The sequence below is a fragment of the Ischnura elegans genome, chromosome 5 (assembly GCF_921293095.1).
Source record: "Ischnura elegans chromosome 5, ioIscEleg1.1, whole genome shotgun sequence".
NCBI classification, from domain to species: Eukaryota; Metazoa; Arthropoda; class Insecta; order Odonata; family Coenagrionidae; genus Ischnura; species Ischnura elegans.
Window position 1 is genome coordinate 36,254,369 of NC_060250.1, and position 19,219 is coordinate 36,273,587.

At 38.5% G+C, this 19,219-nt stretch overlaps 1 protein-coding gene across 1 annotated transcript in view; it reads left to right on the plus strand.

The window, feature by feature from the left end:
- LOC124158716 (scoloptoxin SSD14-like) overlaps nucleotides 1-19,219 on the plus strand; it is a 147,059-nt gene that overhangs the window by 19,346 nt on the left and 108,494 nt on the right. The window contains exon 2 of the mRNA XM_046533965.1: nucleotides 4,700-4,788. Within this exon, the coding sequence (XP_046389921.1) occupies nucleotides 4,700-4,788 (89 nt within the window). The remainder of the gene's footprint in view (nucleotides 1-4,699; nucleotides 4,789-19,219) is intronic.

Here is a 19,219-nt window from a genome sequence, read left to right on the forward strand (position 1 = left end):
CCGCTCCTTTTTCCTCCGTAAGAAAATTTCTAAATAAAAATAATGGATAAATTGATTAGACAACCTTTAGGAAAAAATAACCCAGTATATTTACTAAAATAAGTTAAACAGAGATGGATTATCGTACCCACAGGATTTTTGTGTTCTCCTTGAAGCAATAGCTGCCTATTATCTCAGTCAATTATAAAATCAATCCATGTATGAAATTTATGATGGATAGATCATTCTTTCACCCATTTAAAAAAATTACTTAATTTCAGGCTAGTCAATTATATGCTTGCAGCGCTCGTTTTTCGATCACCGGGGAATCATCATGAACACTTCTCGAGCTCCTTTAAGAGTCCGTGAGGTGATAATAAAGTTTAATTGCTTCGTCCACCGCTACAATTCCTGCTGCAATATCCAACACTTCCATCTCGGCATCATCATTGACTTGCTCCCTCAAAAGTTTTTCATAAGCAGTACGACTTGAGCGCGCTAAATCTCCATAATTTTTTTTATAATAATAATAATAATATTTATTGTTCTTGGACAAATTGTCCATTAAGAACATAAGATGAATATTAAATACAAAAGAGATCACAAAATAAACTTGTACAAAATATATCTGATATTTCCGAATGGAATTCAACACAACTAACACATCAGGTCATAGAAATGAAATCTTGAAGTTAACTCAAACAATCATAGCAAGAAAACCTAAGTATGCACATATACCCATCACAACATTTAGGGTAGAACATGAAAAAATAATTAAATAACTAAATAAGTAGAACATGAATAATGATAAATCATTTACTTCAACAAATATGGCATTCGATTCCAAACAGACCTGAGGTTAATGTTATAAAACATTAATTATGTATAGTTGAAATCTCAATGACGAATAAATAAATGCATGCTTATCAAGTTTGAAAACCAGTAAATACTTTCCAATAGCATGGACATAAATTTTTAAACATGGTAATGGTATTGCAACTGCGATATATTATGTATTTCACATTATTCAAGAGTTTGCAGGTGTTTTTTTTTAGCACCATCACTTATTGCTACCAAACCCGCATCTATACAAACTAAAAATATTTATAAATGGTAGCACAGGAGTAGGTAGAAACATTACAATGAAAAACAATACAAGAACACAAAACGAGGTCATACATTTTCATAATTTTCGGCATGAAATTAACGTTGTGGAAATATTTAGAAGAATTCTAATGTAAACGATTTTCTAACCACTAGAAAAACTGTTGACCTCAAAGAAGAAAAGCAGAAAACAGGTTATCTCGCGGAATTGGAATATTGTATTCGAATTCAGGGGAATAGAAACAGATGTAAACAAAAATAAATTTTTGTGAGTTATCACCACTACTTACGCCTTAGTCATCGTCATAGAATAGCAATCCTTGGGTTGGTAAATTGAACCATAAATTTCTCCCTATCCCAAATCAGTTCCTTTAGTTCCCGAGATATTTCTCCCCTATACCTCCTCAATTTTCCCAAAGTTCTCGTCAATAGATCTACTTCGAAAGGCGCAAGTGAAAATGAGTTTTCATCGGAAAAGAGTTGAAATATTCTCTTAATCATATTCCCTTGAAATTTCCCATTTTTCCCTGAAAAATTCAAAAACACCCGTCGCTATACTAATACATTTACAGATAACATTCGAGGGGTAATTTCTTTGGTAGTTGGTATTTCACAGGGAAACTCAAGAGACTGCGTGAAATAAACAGCCAGAATCAAGCGGGAACATGAAACTAACTATTATTCACTTTACTGATGCCGTCTGTTTATTGCACGCAGTATATTGGGTTTCGCTTTTGCCAGCAACGTTAAAATTTTCCGATTGCAATTTCAGAGTGATTTCCAATGATTCATTTGCAATCCGTCCCGAAAACAACTATAGGAATCATTATGTTATTTTCCACCATTAATATTCCTATATGGTGCCGTGATAATTGAAGAAGTCTCTAAAGTGTAGACTTTATGTTACAACGCTAGGACAAGAGATAGAATGTTTCAGCAGTAAAGCCTTTTACAAAAGAGTGAAAAATGAGTTAAACATATGCTTTCCAATACTAGGGATAGAAACCTAACACCTACGCTAGACAAAAAAATAAGATTTTTTCACAAGTGAAGTGTGCTTTAAGATGAGTAATCGCTATAAAATAAAAATCAAGATATCTTAATAACAGCCAAAAAAGCTATGGTCAAACGTTCCAAACTCGTACACTTGGTGACCAAAGAACCCTCGGAATATGGTAAGAATATCTCAAATGCTGCGTGACGAATGACCTCCGATGCCCCATACGAAAGATAGTTGTCATTAATCACATAATGAGTGAACAACCATGTAACGGTATTAATATTATTTTCGGCCCGGAAGTCAAAACTATATTTTATCGCATATAGAGGAGAGCACGGTTTCTATAAATAACGAACTTGCTCATCAGTCCATCGTCTCTGCCAGCTAGATAGAGATAACGCCTGGCAAAGCTCATTTCTGTCCAAGTGCTTTTCCTTGTATATGTGATTACTTCACCGATGCTCGCCAATAGAAACTCCTACCATTCGGTTTCAGGAGAAAATAGGGACGTATTTCATCATGGAAAGTGGCATTTGTCGACTCTACGATTGATGTTCACGTGGTGATAGGCGGGAGATAATTAACTTGCTTATATTAATATCTTCAGAAACATTTCCTGTAAGGCATCATGAATAAATTGTTATCAGCCGATATTTTTATAGCCGTATCGATAATCCAGTATTTTATGGGGCCATAAATAATTTTTAAAAACTGGAGGGATCACTTGGAACCACCCGTCGAAAAATGGCAAGAGCAAGTTGTCAACGGGTTATGAAATGAAAATTAATTAAAGGTTCACTTACTCCAATATACTTCAATTTTAATTAATAATAAACTGGGCATGGTCATAAAAAAAATTCCGCTATATTTTGAAGTTCGATAACGTCGAAAAGCAGCCATAAAGGGGAACTGCGGCCATCGTTTAAGTTTAGTTTTTCTCAACGTATATAACCTACCCTCTGGTGGATGAATTCATTTGCACTTTCCAACGAACCTGAGAAAAATGTAAGGTAAACGCATACTGGCGCCAAGCATTTGAGCGATTTTCGCGCGGGATGACAATGCGTGTGGATATAATAGTGAAACCTCGTGAGATCATGGTGGCCACTAAAATAAAATTCATAGGCATTCCCGGAATTTTACGCGCATTTATGACTATTTTCGCAATTTTCCAGACCACTTGATTGATATGAAACTTGGGAGATAAAAACGCGATAAAATGTGGAAAATGAAGACCAAAAAGTAAGTCTATTCACCACGAGGATATTAATTTTTAATAACAATGTTAAACAACGAATGGCAAATTGGGAATTTAATGTTCTGATATCGAAGATAAACCTTTGCGTAGGAGATTGTGGAAACATCACCCCTAGCACTTTTACAACAAATATGAGTTTTCCAGAATATTTTTGTAACTTTCCCTGGCATACTATGGCTTTTCAGACACAATTCAGACAATTTCTTAGGCTTTCCTGACTTTCAAAGTTTTCCAGAACAGTGACCACAGTGAGTGGAGGATATGTATACGAGGGATTCACTCCGGTATGCACGCGCTCGCATCCTGCCTAGACATGAGCGCCGACAGTAAGTGACACTTGGAATTAAATTCGAAGTTTTCCAACAATTTTTACACTGCCTAAAACATCCTTCTTCTATGAGTCTTTTGTACGTCTTAACCTTCTTCCAATCTTAGGTTTTAATAAGTAATGTCATTGTTTTCAAATTTTAAAAACACGTAAGAAAATTTCAATAGAGAAGATATAATTGCAAAAGGTCTAAGAAATTCGCGGCAGCGATGTTTAGTGCAAATTAAAAACATGAAAAAACACAAAGAAATTTACGAAATTGGTACAAACGGTACAAAAAATTTAAAAATTAAATATTTACTCTAACTTACAATTTGTTCAATTGTTTCCTGAATTATTTTAAAAATTTATTAGTTTTACATTTCCTCTTCATACAGAGATCAGATTACACCGATAACGCAAGCATATGCGCCAATTGAATCATGTTCTTTGTAAACTGGCTTTTTTGGTTGAATCTTTGACTCGCTTGTACAGCAACTAGAAACGCGCCTTCATTCAAACGGTCATTGATCGTTAGATAGCTGCATTCACATGAATTTGTGAAATCATTGTCGAAACCTATACACGACGAAATTTTAGATGCACTTCTGCCTAACGAATAACACTAAAATTCCTCAAATAAAACGGCCTTTTCACTCAGAAATGCGCGCTTGGATGAGGGCAAGGTGGGGTGTCCGCAGACCTCACCTAAATCCTACGACCGCTAGCTCAGCACTGGGGTATTCAATTATATTTAACTGCTCATGAACTCTGATCAAAACTGGATTATTAGTATTCATAATAATGTGACTATTAAAATTAATAAGAGTCACAAAAATAGATAGTGATTCCGCACTAACCACAATAAATTGAAATAATTTTATGCTAAGTAGCAATGGACTCTCATTTCCTGAATTTTGTATCGAAAGCCTTCGAAAGCTAACCAGTAAAGTGAAAATCCTTATGCATGCTTTTATACTCTAAAGAAACTCTTACTTTCAGAGCTTGAAAAACGCACCATTTGTTGTTTTGGGTTTTCTCGTCCCCGCAGGAGGTGCACAGATAAACGAGAAGGGGGACTTGAGCGGGGAGGAGTTCCTGGAGTACTTTGATTTCGACAGAGAAGAGATACTACTGCAGGTACGTTGATTATGTGTGCAATATGCATATCATATAAAAAATAACCTAATTGATCTAATGAATTGTGAAATAATATTAGTTTTTGATGCACTGAATTGTTGAGGCCTTTACCTTGTAGAATTTCATTTTAAGTTTGAAAAAATAACGAACTTTGCTTGCTACAACTAAACTTTTAGCCGTCCACTAGTTTTTAAATAACTTATCATCTTCAAGACTAGTCTTGAGTATGATACAGTCTATCAAATATTCAAAACTAGCCTTGAAGATGGTACATTGTATCAAAACTAGTCGACGATTAAAAGGAAAGTTTTTATAATCACATGATCTAAAAATCTAATTTAATTTCGTTTTATACGAGACCCTTAATGCCAAACAATTAAGGCCTATTTACACGGTACATTAACACATACGGGTTAATGTCTAAATGTATGAACGCGAGAATGAACGCCAAAATGCACCGTGTAACCACCCAACTTGTGCGAATGCATGCACAGAAAATAGAGCCTGTTCTAATTTGGTTCTTGCATTCGTACATGTTCCGTTCCGGTCCACAAAAATCATTCACGCAAACGTACATTAACTCGTACGTGTTAATTTATCGTGTAAACAGGCCTTTACTCTATAAAAGTAACTCATTCTATGTCTGATATGTTTCCCGTAACGTTTAATATCCTAATTTCGAGGTCTTCCGGCCTATGTATATTTTTGTATGATACTTACCAATGCAGTTGTGTACACGAGACGAAGCACCCGAAGTAGCCATCGCACATTTTACTAAAAATAACGTCGACATAGAACTCATCCCTTGCATTATAATAAAGATATTTTATTCACCAATGATCACGCAGTGCATGGCATTTCTAAAGTCTCGCATGGAAGAATTTTACCCTTATTTCTAATATTCTAGTTCCTAAGGCATGTGCATGCTACACGTGCGTGCGATTTACTTCGCGTGATTACATTCTGAGAAAGTGGTTGAACTGGCAAACGCATTCAGACACGAATGGGAGATATAAAAGTCCGAATTCCGGAAAAATACTATTATTGTCTACAATATTTCACCGGCTGTACTTTCTTTTTCCTTTTAAAACGTGTGATAGTTAAAAAAAATTCACGCATAGTGAGAGAAATAAATTGCAACTCGGAAAAATTTGCTTCCGATAACTAGGATGGTCGATAAAATACCTGCATAATTTTTTTCCCAAAGGAAACGAGGTATAACATCAAACCTAGTCATTAACTATACCATGTATGAACGTGTAACCTTATTCAAATAACTTAGTCTCGATTTTAAATTTAACCAGTGCATACTAAGCAATGCAATTTATTCGTAGAAAATGAATGGACATGCGTTAGGAAGTAATAATTCCAAATCCTTCTATACCCCAGGCCAAATTTTAAAAACTGCTATTGAAATTAAGGACATTACACAGGGTATTTCTGTTCATTTGCACTTTTCAAACGTAAATACTTTCGAGAATGCGTAAAGAAATCATACATATTCGTGCGCCAAAATACTACGCGAAGGACTTCTTTATAAGTTTGACTTAAGCACACGTATGTTCCTCTATTACCCTCACGCGTCGTGCACGGAATGAATTCTCATTTTAGCAGATTCGCTGAGTGGCTGGCCCATTTACCCACCGTGAGGCGCACATGCTCTTTAGTGACTGACAAGCCAGAGTCATCCTCATGTTCCTACGTTGCCAAGGACGAATGGCTCGCCAGGGATTGTGGGTCAGGTTGGGCCGGCTGCCCTCAATTATCGGCCGCTAGCATCAGAAATATGCCTGTACATATCTAGAGATGGAAAAATGTCAATCGAAATCGATTTTTGGACCAATCGATTATTAATCGAAATGAAAAGCTCGACTTTTCAACAAAAATCGAAATTCGAACCAAACGATCGAAAAAATTTAGGATTCCTTTAAAAAAAAACGTTTGTACAAAAACATGCTTATTATTAAACAATTTCAATATGTCCTGGTGAATAAATGGCACGCCCTCGATCATCAAGGAAGCATCTCGGAAAGCGTCGGCCAATACGATTGAAATAGACTGGTGTAAAACCCGAGGAGAATCCCTCAATTTTTATTATTTATTCGAAAAACACTTCAAAATACGCATTTGAGTTGTAGAAAAAATCTACTTTTAATACGTGCTTGAATTCGTAAGAGTGAAAATTAACAAATGCACGCCCATTAAAGTTTTGGGTTAACCACTAGTAACCATTCGGTTTCATGCATTTTACCCATTGTTTGATTTTTTAAGAAAGTTCAACTGATTGAGATGCTTTCTTGATGATCGAGGGCGTGCCTTTCCAATTTTACCGGCCTTTGAGAAAAATCTTTTACGTGGGACAGATGAGTTTTCATAGGCCGTTGGTGACTCTTCTAAGATCAAACATTGTTTATACGTAAACGTTCAGCTTCTACGGTCGAAAGAGTGAAGAAGAACACGCGAAAAACTATGAGAACGGCAGAATGGTCGTCTTATTCATCTCGTCAAGGGCATAAAATTTGATTGGTGCATTTCATTAAATTTCTGTAGAGAGAACAATATCTTCGCTTTACAAATAGCTGTTCAAAATCAAATTTTACCCATTGTTTGATTTTTTAAGAAAGTTCAACTTATTGAGATGCTTTCTTGATGATCGAGGGCGTGCCTTTCCAATTATACCGGCCTTTGAGAAAAATCTTTTACGTGGGACAGATGAGTTTTCATAGGCCGTTAGTGACTCTTCTAAGATCAAACCAAATGTTCAAAATCGAATTTTCAAATGTATTCTGTACCACATTTTCATTTTTATTATTGGAAAAATCGGTACTGCCTCTCGAGCTATGGAAGTTATTTCATAATAACTATAGAGACTAATCAGTGGAAAAAGTTCAATGGGAGACCAAAGACATTGAATGAACAGACGAATACTTTATACAATAAATATGTAGTAAAAATTATAAAAATACTCACATTCTCCGAGTACAGTATTAAAAAAAACTAAAAAGTAAAAAATATAGCTTTCCATCACTCGGAACGTGGGTGCTTAATATGTTTATTAAAAGTAGCAATAATAAAATTATTTCATTGCAATATTTCTCCTTAAACTGTACATCTGTTTGCGAAGCAAGAAGGCAGATTATCAAGGATGTAAAAGAAAATAAATACGTCACCAAGAAAAAGCTAGCGGATAGGAGAGCGGAATGGAGAGCTGCGTCTAACTAATCTAGGATTGCCGACTGCTCGGAGATGATGTAACTTCATTTACTCAAGCTGGATATATCATCATCATCGCTTCTTTTTCCACTGTTTCTTCAACTGCTATTGTTAAAGCCCACTCATTGACTGATTCATAAATGACAAACAGGACGATCATCCCTTGCCTGGATGCGTAATTCCACGTACTTTTCATTGCCAGCAGGTTTCATAAGATATAGTTGACCTTTCCAGTAACTTATCCTTCTTTTTCTTCCAATAAAGCCACACCCAACTGGTATTTGAGTCAAAGCAAAATCGAATGAGGCACAGGATAGATGCATGTGGAGTTGCACCAGCGTGCGTAGCTAATTCGAGGCCAGCAGGCTTTTGCAGAGGTGTGGACGCGCATCGAAGTATGGAGCATTCAAAGGGCCCACGTGAAGGGAAGAGGTTAATTTATGCGGAGCATGCACGAGTCATTCGTCCAGTGGCTTGAGCGTGACCTAACTCCTTGCCGCCCTAATTCCCAGCTCCTCTCGAACGCGTCCAATCAGCTGATGACCACAATCGTCAACCCGCTTCGAGTGAAAACCGTGAAACACAGGAAACCGAAATTTCAGCACTTGCACTGACGTTCAGCCTCCAATGAAATGCTAAAAGATGCATATTTAAGAACTACAGTAGACTCTCGATTATCCGGCTGCGGTTTATCCGGGTTGCGGATTATCCGTGAATGATTTTTACTCTCGTTCAATTTTTCCGCGATTTCACAAAAAAATAAAATCGGACGCAAAATCATCGAAATTACTGCATTAATGCTAGGATACACCGGGCAAGAATCCCCTTCGTAAAATGGAAGCGATCGCGCGCTTGCTGCATTCACGGGAGCACCGTGTTCCTGTTTACCAAGCCTCGCAGTGCGCGACCGCGCTCCGAAAAAAAAGATCGCGAACTGGCGAAGAAAGCTCTCATTGAGCCCGGGAAGCACTCTAAAATAACAGAATAACTGCATAAATAATAATATATTGCATGTTTTAGGTAAATTATGAGCATTGCAAGACATTTAAGAGAAAGTTTGGGTTATCCGTGTTTTCCGATTATTCGTGCCGTCTCTCCCCATCATTAGCCCGGATAATCGGGAGTGTACTGTATATCATTTCCTGGGTACGGTTTAGTGTGGTGGCTGGAGTGTTGGCTTTCCACCCCGTGGGCTCGGGTTCTAATCCCAGCGGTGGCGGATAATATTCAGTGAATGCCCTATCCCTGCTTGGATGTTGTGTGGAGGACATTTCAAGCGCTGCACTGTGTCCGTCGAATCGGACGCCGAGGTCCCCTTGACGCCTAATGCCAACGCCGGGTTTACCCCCACCCTTTCTTCCATACCATCCGTCATGGCGCAAATGACCTCAGCTGTCGGTCGCCTTCTTTCTAATACCATACTATACCTATATCATTCCGCTATCATTTCTCGGGCAGTATTAGATCAACGATGATTAGACTTGAGACATTCCCCACGGGATCAATCGTACAGAAAGGCGTCAGAGACTGCAGCTCAACGCGTAAAATAATAACTCGTGGGAAAGTTGTGAGTCAAAAGGTGCCCAATGTCTCAACCACCGTCCAAACACCAACGATAATTGTCAAAGAGTCTCCCTTTCAATATAACAGATAGTTGTAAATTCCGTTTTATCTTTTAACAAAGATTCTCCGAAACTTTTGAATCCCTTTCTTAAAATTAAATGAAATTCTCCCAAAAAAGCCTAGAGTTTAAAAGATAAAACTTTCATAAATGGAATAAGACATAAGGAGATTCGCTGCTCCCTGATCAGGGTGTCATATACGATTATTCCGGCCTACTCGGGAGTTGATGCTTTATATTTTCAATGGCAACAGTCAATTCTTATCCGTAAATTAAATCGAGCCCTATTCTACATCCGTCCCCAGTAATACAGCTCAATTAACATACATGATTTCCCCGTGAAAAGGTGCGTTATTCCTCTTCAAATCAATAGAACTGCTTGAATGATTAGATAACAATCAGATAATCTTGTTTTCCGTGGTGTTCATTCGTATTACCTCGTGTCGACTCATCTCTCCTATGGTTTGTACAATAAGAGTCGATTCTCAACGGTTTCCACTGGTACAGAACCCATTGGACAAAAGGGAAATAATGATAACTTTATGGATTGGATCAGTTTATAAGGCTCCGAACTCAATCCCAAGCATCTTACACAACTTTTCCATTTCAGTAATAACCTATAATAGGCCTTACTAAAAGTTATCCCCATTCGGTAGCTTCGAAGGGGGCTGGTGAAGAATATATCACCAACTGGAGCCCTCCCTAAATATATCAGAGTGTTCGTATCGCTGTTCTTGTAGGGTATTCGTTTACAGAAAGCTATAAAAGACGAATAGCATCCCATCGACTTAGCATTACTACACCCAATGGGCGATCCAACGACCCCTATTGAATTCCCTCTCTCTTGGAAATCTTTTGAGACCCACTCTTGTTAAGTAATGCAACTTTAACTCGCTCAACCTAGTTAGTCTTAGCAAGATATATTGCATATTTTGTAAATTTTCCTTGACCATAAATATTGATGCTTATCAAAAACATTGCATATTAATTTGTTTCACTGCGTTTGTAAAAGGATAAAGAGGAAGTGAAATATCCTAAGAATACAAGTGAGGGATAGTTTATTACGACGCTTTACGGAAGAAACTTGAAAACTCGTCGAGTCAGAGGTATTAGATGTTGTTTGAAATTATGAGCATGATTTCAAAAGAGTAAGAGTGTAATTTGAAATATATTCTCGGCAAATGCCTTAATGAAAAGTAAATTACTTGTGTCACACAGGAAAATGATCAGAAGCTTTATGGACTATACTAGGATTATAAATTATTATAATAGGATCACTTTGAATTGTATTGATTGTTCAAGGCGATTCAGGTTGTGCAGTGCATTCAATTCGATATACTCGAAACAAACTTTTATTCCATATTAAGGATTTTCATTTTTATGTTTAAGGCTTCCGTCACGTCCAAACAGGAATGTAAAATATGTATCGGCGGATAGATAACTCCGACGTCTATTCTTCGTATCCGACAATAAATACCATAAATCAGAAAAACGAGCCCCCAAGGGTCCAATGCAATAAATATACGATACGTTTCCATTTAGTGAGGACCGTGCGATAGGACAAGTGGGAAATAAAATGCAAGTTATGTTCAATCTTCGGATCTTAGCAGAGTTGGCAATACCAATTGAATGATGATGCATTCATTTATAATCAACTCTTCATCAGTTATACCCAGTGGCGCAGCGAGGGGGATTTTGGGGGAGAAAACCATCCCCAATAGCTCAGAGAAATATTTAAGTTTAATCCATTTTACTTAATTGGATTGATATCACTAATAGAATAGTGTAAGTATTGATAAAATATCCCTCAGAAAGCCTTAAAACTCACCATTTTGAACCATTTATCTTAAAATTCCAATTTACAATTTATTATAAATAAAATACAATTTATTAATCTCGCACATGCCGCTTATCCTTGTGGGTATTCCTTCCCCCACACACCCCAGTATTAGTTGCACCTAAACCCCCCCAGCCTTAATTTCTAGCAGCGCCCCTGGTTATAGTTATAAAAATTTCTGGATACAGCACACTCCGAGTGACACAAAATAAGCGAATGTTTGAAATTAATGGTGTTTTCCCTAAAAATCCCTCAATAAAGTCGGTATTTCCTACTTGGTCGTGTAAATAATGATCACACGTAATGAAAATTAAACCGAAACAAAATATTTTTCTCCGATGAAAAACCCCAGCCAGCAGTATACCTACTCAAAATATCCCTGTGAGAAAAAAAAGAAGTAGTATGTCTAATGGCGCGACTAGTGAGGACTACGTCCGATGTTGTGGAACCCAGGTGAGCTGATCAATGTTTTCCGAATCGCTGAGCTTGAGGGAAACCCATAGAAGCGTGCCTTCGACGACCGTCAGATCGCTTGCTTTGACCTTGGATCCATAATGTTCCACAAGATCGAGAAATTGAAAGAGGATTAGGGATAGTGAATTCGATTCAACCAACTACCGATGACCTCATAAATCTGATGAACTTTTGCCTTAACTTTATGGCATTCCATCTTGTTTAAAAAATAAACACCCACGCTAAATATTACTCCAAATTATTTATTTTTTCAGGACTTGTTTTTACAGATAAGTGACAATGACAAGGTGTTTGAACGTATCTACGCTGAGAGCTGTAATGAATGTTTGCAAACAATTGTAAAAATCAATTTAATATCTTTGGAATGTAAAAAAAGGTATAAATATAAACCCTAAGGCGAGGCTGCCGCGATTTTCTATTTGTGAAAAGCAGGATTCCTACTATCGGCGCAAAAAAGATAGAAGGCAGAACTTTAAGCATTTGCATAAAATCCTGCCGAAGCTCCATAGGGTCGTGTTATCAGTGGCGCAGCGAGGGGGGGATTTGGGGGATAACCCCCCCTCCCCCAGAGCTCAGAGAAATGTTTAAATTGTATTGACTTTACTAATTGAATAGTGTAAGGTTTAATAAATTATCCCTCAGAAAGCCGTAAAACTCACCATTTTGAACCATTTATCTTAAAATTCCGAAATTTATTAATCTCGCACCTACCGCTTATCCTGGTCGGTATTCCACACTCCCACACACCCTGGTATTAGTTGCACCGGTTGCACTTAAACCCCCCCTCCCCCCCAGCCTTAATTCCTAGCTGCGCCCCTGGTGTTGTATATCGTTTTACTTATTGTTTATTCAATTACAGCAATGAATCATTTAACATTGTTTAAACGTAAACGTTCAGCTTCTACGGTCGAAAGAGTGAAGAAGAACACGGGTAGATTTTAATTTCCGAGGTGTAGAAAAGAAAATGAATATCGAAGTTACGTATGCTACATGTGAAAGACATTTCTAAACTTTTCATGCAAGGAAATGTTTATTTTGCTCCTCTTACTTAAAATAAACCAAAAAGACGTAAATCGTCGTTTTGGTAGAGTGCAATGCCACCTCTTATGTTTTTTGCGCCGATAGTAATATTATTACATGCCCTATTCGTCTCTGTAACGGAGATGGCCTCATATTAACTGCCATGGGGAAAGTAATTTCAACGCCGTTTTCGCGGTAAAATTGAAATTTATCTCAAAATTTATGAGTTATCTAATTGATCTGTAAATCAAATTATATGCAAGATATTTTTAATGCGATAAGTTATTTTGTAAAAACCACTGAGAATATTGTATTGCCAACCTCAATTTTGAAGTGTCTACCATAATGTACTTGAATAAGAGGTATTTTTTTTCTGAATGAAGTATTATATACTTAAGGGATTTTCAAAGTGATCAGACTTTTTCAAACACCATAATCTGTATATATATAAATTTCCCCATCCCCAACATAATATTTAAAACAAAACCAAAAAAATACATTCCTTTTTTCTGCCATAACGTAGGATATAGTGTAAGGATTTGAATCACAAAAACACAAAGTTTAACTTTAAAAACTTACGAATGGGAAAATCTATTCGCACTGTTCCTTAATGCATCGCTTTCGAACGATATACTTTAAGACATACGAAGACGGAAATATGGAGTCATTTTATTGCCTCATACAGGTTCTGAATCCGAACCTTAGTATTTATTAAGAAACCACCTACAAAACGTATCGTATTTTTCGACGTGGATCTAAACACATCTGATAACGCGTAATTACACACTTTACCAAAAATCTCAGATTAGTTCTCCGTTAATTCTTTTCCCTGGTATCTTTAATTTTAGTTTATAAAATATTTATAAATTTTTTTATAAAATTAAAGATACCAGAGACAGTTCTCCCCTGGTATAGCCAGAGGAGAAAGAAAAGGTACAATTCAGGCTTGAAAGTAAACAGTAGTGGATCCATGATAGGGACAAGGGGGAGCTTGGCTGAGGGTCTAGGGGTAACCTCCCAGCCAGTGGCGTAACTACGGGGGAGATGTGGGGAAGTATCCGCCCCCCCCCCCCCCCCAAAGCCTCACAGAAATCAATAAATCATTTAAAACTCTAGTCTGGAATCTATATATATTAACTGCATCTGCTTAAAGTCAAATTTTAAGTGCCGAAATGATGGTAAGTGTATTTTCAGACATGTTATTTTACAAAAACTTTTCTGGACTCCCCGTTACCTGGGGGGGGGGGGGGGTAGCCCTCCAGAGCCTCCTCATCTCCCTGAAAGCATATTCCTTCTTACGCCACTACTCCCAGCTGTAGTGGGGTCCGGGAGGATACGAAAATTTTGAGAATTTCTAGGTTGAAAACAATACTTCAAGGTTATCTTATTTATGATTTTCCAAATAATCAAGTTTTTAAAGCAAACATTTAAGTACATTGTTTGTAATTTCAAAATTTTCCTGGCCACTATAAAATGGCAACTATATGCTGTATGTGGTTCTCTTTCTTAAAAATAAAATAAAAAATAAAATAAATATGTGGTTGGATACCCCAGGGGGGGCAAGGAACCTGTATGAGGAAAGGAAATGCCTCCAAATATCTGTGAAACGTCTTAAAGTACATCGTTCGAAAGCGGTACATAAAGAAACACTGCGAATAGATTTGCCCATTCATAAGTTTTTAAAGTTTAACTTTTTATCTTTTTTAATACAAATCCATACACTCTAACCAACGTTTTAGCAGAAAAAAGGAATTATTTTTTTATTATGTTGGGGATGGGGAAAGGTGTATTATTAAGGTGTTATAGGTGTACAGATGAGGAGACACACACCATGAAAATATGTGTGTAAAAAAGTGTGATCACTCTGAAAATCCCACAAATCAATAACCCTTCATTCAGAAAAAATACCTCTTATTTGAACATATTATTGTAGACACGCCAGAATTTAGGTTGACAATACAATATTCTCAGTGTTTTTTTCTAAAATAACTTATCGCGTTAGAAATCTCTTGCACACCCCCTCTCTGGATTCTCCTTTGGAAGTTATGGGAATTCATAACCAATTCTCATATTCTCATGCGCAGCCTATGTGCCTGGAGAAGGGGCACGGGCAAGGGTACAGGATTGGGCCCTGACAACAGCAACGGCGTCATTCGTAGGGACTTGGCGCCTCTCTGTCGCGCCAGAATTGAGGGCGCGCTATCCCACGCATGCGCTCTGTATTAGCGTAAGGAAATAAAAGAGTCCTAACCAGGATGAAGTCTCTTCGCCTCTTGGGGGAAAAACAGGATCTGTATCATTACCCCTTGACAACGTAATATATCTTTTGCTCGCCAAGAAAGGCAAATAATTATCACGTCAAAGTTCCAATTACTTTCATTATCATGATCCACGTATATTGGAAACTCAATATAAATAGTAGGATTCCGCACTATCGAGTATTTGATTTTTTCAGAGGGATGTTGTTTTATTTTTAACTCACGCAATTAACATAGCTACAATCAACTATGTGTGCCTGAGAATATCATGTATAATTATGCGAAGGAAAATTGGAAATAGTAACACAACTTAAGGGGCAGCTGAACTTTTATTAGGGACCAATTTCATAGCGTTCGACACCCTTCGTGCCGTATTCAGTCCCAGAAGTAATTTCAAATACTCAGTATTAGCTAAGGGTTTTTGCTTTAATTGGTTACATTCAATACATTTATAGACATTCCCCGTGAAAATAAATTTATTTGCTTCTAAATTTGCCATTTCGATTTTAGGGTGCGACTCGTTAGTACTGATACGTTATCAAAATCTACTTGAATCATAGTCGGGGCAAGTAAAATTAATTCCTACTTAGCACCTCAGTAAACTAAAAAACTGTTAATGTTTTCCCTCATTATTCGGAAAATAAAACTACGCCGATTTTAGTATCAACACTACGTAGTGTACAGAACCGAAACATAACAGTAAAAAATTCAACCGCAATAATCGATTGTAATTTTGGAGGTATAATGGAAATTTTTCTCGATTATGCGTTTCTAAAGGCCTGTTTACACGCAATATTAACACGCACGAATTGATGTTTGAATGCATGAACGATTTTGGTCTACCGGAACAGAACATGAATGAACCAAATTAGAGCAGGTTCCATTTTCTGTTCAAGCTGGGTGGTTACACGTTGCATTTTTGTGTTCATTCACTCGTTCATACGTTTAGACATGAACTCTTACGGGTTGATGCACCGTGTAAACAGGCCTATAGAACTGAAGGAAGCCACCCTCGCATTTCGCTACCTTGGCAACAAAGTTCAGACTCAAAGCCACCTTGGCAACAGGGTGCAGTATCAAAACCCACACCCACAAGGTAGAGGACTCGCAGACAGTAAGTTATCCCGCCAAGCGACTCTTTTTGTTTTCGCTTCGTTCAACAAGAGGGTACCGCCCGAAACCCAACGCGGCCTTGACGCTCCCTTGGCAACCTCAAGGAAGACACATCGATATCTCCACTGCATGAACGCTCAACGATCTCCCACCGAATCAAATCCGCTCATCTAGTAATATAAGGGCTATTTAGATGAGCGAATTTGATTCGGTGGGCGATTGTTGAACGTTTATGCAGTGGAGGTATTGGCATCGCGTAGAAATATTCTTTCGTGTCCCTCGGTTTGTGAATCCGTCGCGAAATAGCGCAAGACCTTATGAAAGGGGATGATGGGAGATGCAGTAGAGGTTAAGCGGACCAGAAGGAACTTCCCCGTCGCCATGCTCCGTTGAGAGCGTGTGTGCCATTGTGTCCGCCGTAATTATCGTCATCCTCTCGAGTGACGCCCGAGTGATGTCACAGCCTTAAACCACGACCCGAGGAAAGAATTGAGAGAGAAGGGGAGCGAATAATGATGAAGGAGCGGAGAAGGGGAAGACACGCTCGCGTTAGGTAAGGCTCTCCGAGTTTCGGAGGGAAGGGAGAAATCGTGACTCGCTGTTGCAGAACGCCAAAGGGGAACTAGGGTCAAGTCTCGACGGAGCTGATAATACTCCTAAATGTATCCATAACAGTAGAAAGCTAAAAAATAAATCACGGATACAGTAATACTGTATGTTCCAGAAATATTTTAATAGTCTAACCCACGTTTCGACACTAGACTCTGTGTCATTCTCACAGGTGTATTTGATATTGGCACAGAATATTGTGTCTAAACCTTGGTAAGACTATTTTTTTGATTTGTAAATTGGAGTATACAATATTATTGCATCTGTGACCAGTGGCGTAACTATGGGGGGATGAGGGAATGTAATCACTCCCCCACCCCACCCCAAAGCCTCAGAGAAATCAAAAATTATTTTAAAATCTTGTCTGGATTTGATAACTGAATATGCTTATGGTTAAATTTTAAGTGCAAAATGGTTTAAAATGCATTTTCAGGCATGTTATTTTTCGAAATTTTTCCTGAACTCCCCTGGGGGGTAGCCCCCACTAACCCCCTCTTACCCAACACATCCTCCCCTCCTTAAGCCCCTTCATGCCCCCAAAGCATATTCCTAGTTACGCCACTGTCTGCGGTTATGTTTTCTGTGATAAATTTCAACCTAATATCGCCATCCACCCTTAAGTTGGTCAGTAGAAAGCTACATGGAAAGAAATTTGGTGAAGTACTTATTCGATTGTACTACGTGCATGTTAGCTCCCGCTTAGTATATTTGAATTCTTATTTCCATGCTTTCCACTACTGTTCTTTTATACCCCTGTTGCACTCCTACCCAAAATAAGACCTGCAATTATCCACTGAAAGGAGCAGTGACAGGGATGTACAGCGCTGTATTTTCACTCCGCGGGTTACTTATTCCAACTATTTCAAGTGCGTACCCAGGATCAAAAATAGGGCGGGGGCAAGCCATGGTTGCTCAAGTTATAGGTTAGATTGAAGCATGGAAAAGGTGAATGAAACCAACATTATAAGGACACTGTAACAGCTCTTTATTTGTTTTTAAAATTATTTGCTCGAAAAAATATTATTTTCTTTTAATACATTTTGCGATTTTTTCTACTAGGAGGGCAGCTGCCCCCTCCTGCCCCTCGCTGGATACGCCCATGAACTATTTCAAGACATTTTCCGAGCCTACCAGAACTTGCATACTACGTATAACTATCGCGAAGTTTATATCCTTGCCCATTTGATGGAACGAGTGCCAGCCCCTAGGCACCTTTCGTAAATAAATATATGATGGGAGCCAGGGACCTTCGCGTTGCTCTTTTTCCCTTCTCCATTACGTATTCCATCTCATGAAATAAATAACACGAGTGTCCCATGATACACATGTGCAAATGTCTCGTCGTGCGTGTTCCCTGGTCAGTGGCGTAGCCAGGAATTTCGAAAAACGGAGTACTAAGAAAAGGGTTTTTAACTCATTTTTAGCACTTTTCGTAATCGAAAATTCTTCATTTTTCAAAGAAATCTTTCTTAAATTCATGTTTTTTCAATATTTTTTCTTTTATGTTGAAGCTTGAATGATTAAGGTGATTGTTTTCTTTTATAATGATGAGATTTCAAGATGAATTAATTGTGTTTATGTACATCGGGAAAGGTGGGGGGTCCGGACCCCTCCACCCTCCTCACTTCGCCACTGTCCCTAGTAAACAAACAACCGATTTGGAGTCCACGGAGGTCAACGGTCGCTTAGAGAGAGCGAATTTTTTTTTCTCTGAGAGAAATAAAAAAAAGAAAAGCAGGGCACAGGGAGTTCTCAAAAAAAGCTGAGGGGAAAATGAGAAAAGAGGAGGAGGCATTCGTTACGTGAGGCTATCAGGGAAAAAGAGGGGAAAGGGGGAAGAAGAGGGAGGGAATAATGGGGCGGAGGAGGGCGAGTAAATGAAGAGAGAAAGGGTGCATGGAGAGAGAGAGAGACGCCATCGCTTCCTGACGCCCCGAACACGAAGCAAGGGGGGAAGGACGAGTACTATAACAGCTCTCTCCCTTTTTCTCTCTCTCTCTCCTTGTCGGCTTTCGCGGCAAAACAGTGGTGCCCACGCACCCCAGCTCACGCAAGGGGAGGCGTATCCTTCCTCCTCAGTCGATAGCCTAACGTCCACGAGGTCGAACGCGCGCGAGAGAGAGAGGGAAACGCACACACCGCCAACGGAGGCCCTCCGCATTCTCCCCTGTTTTTCCACTTCGTGCGTGCCAGTCGAGTGGGCGGGAACGCAACGCGCGCGCTCTTCTTCTGTTTCGATCTCCCGCGCGACAGTGTCCGTCGCCGTAGTGACGTAAACATACACAA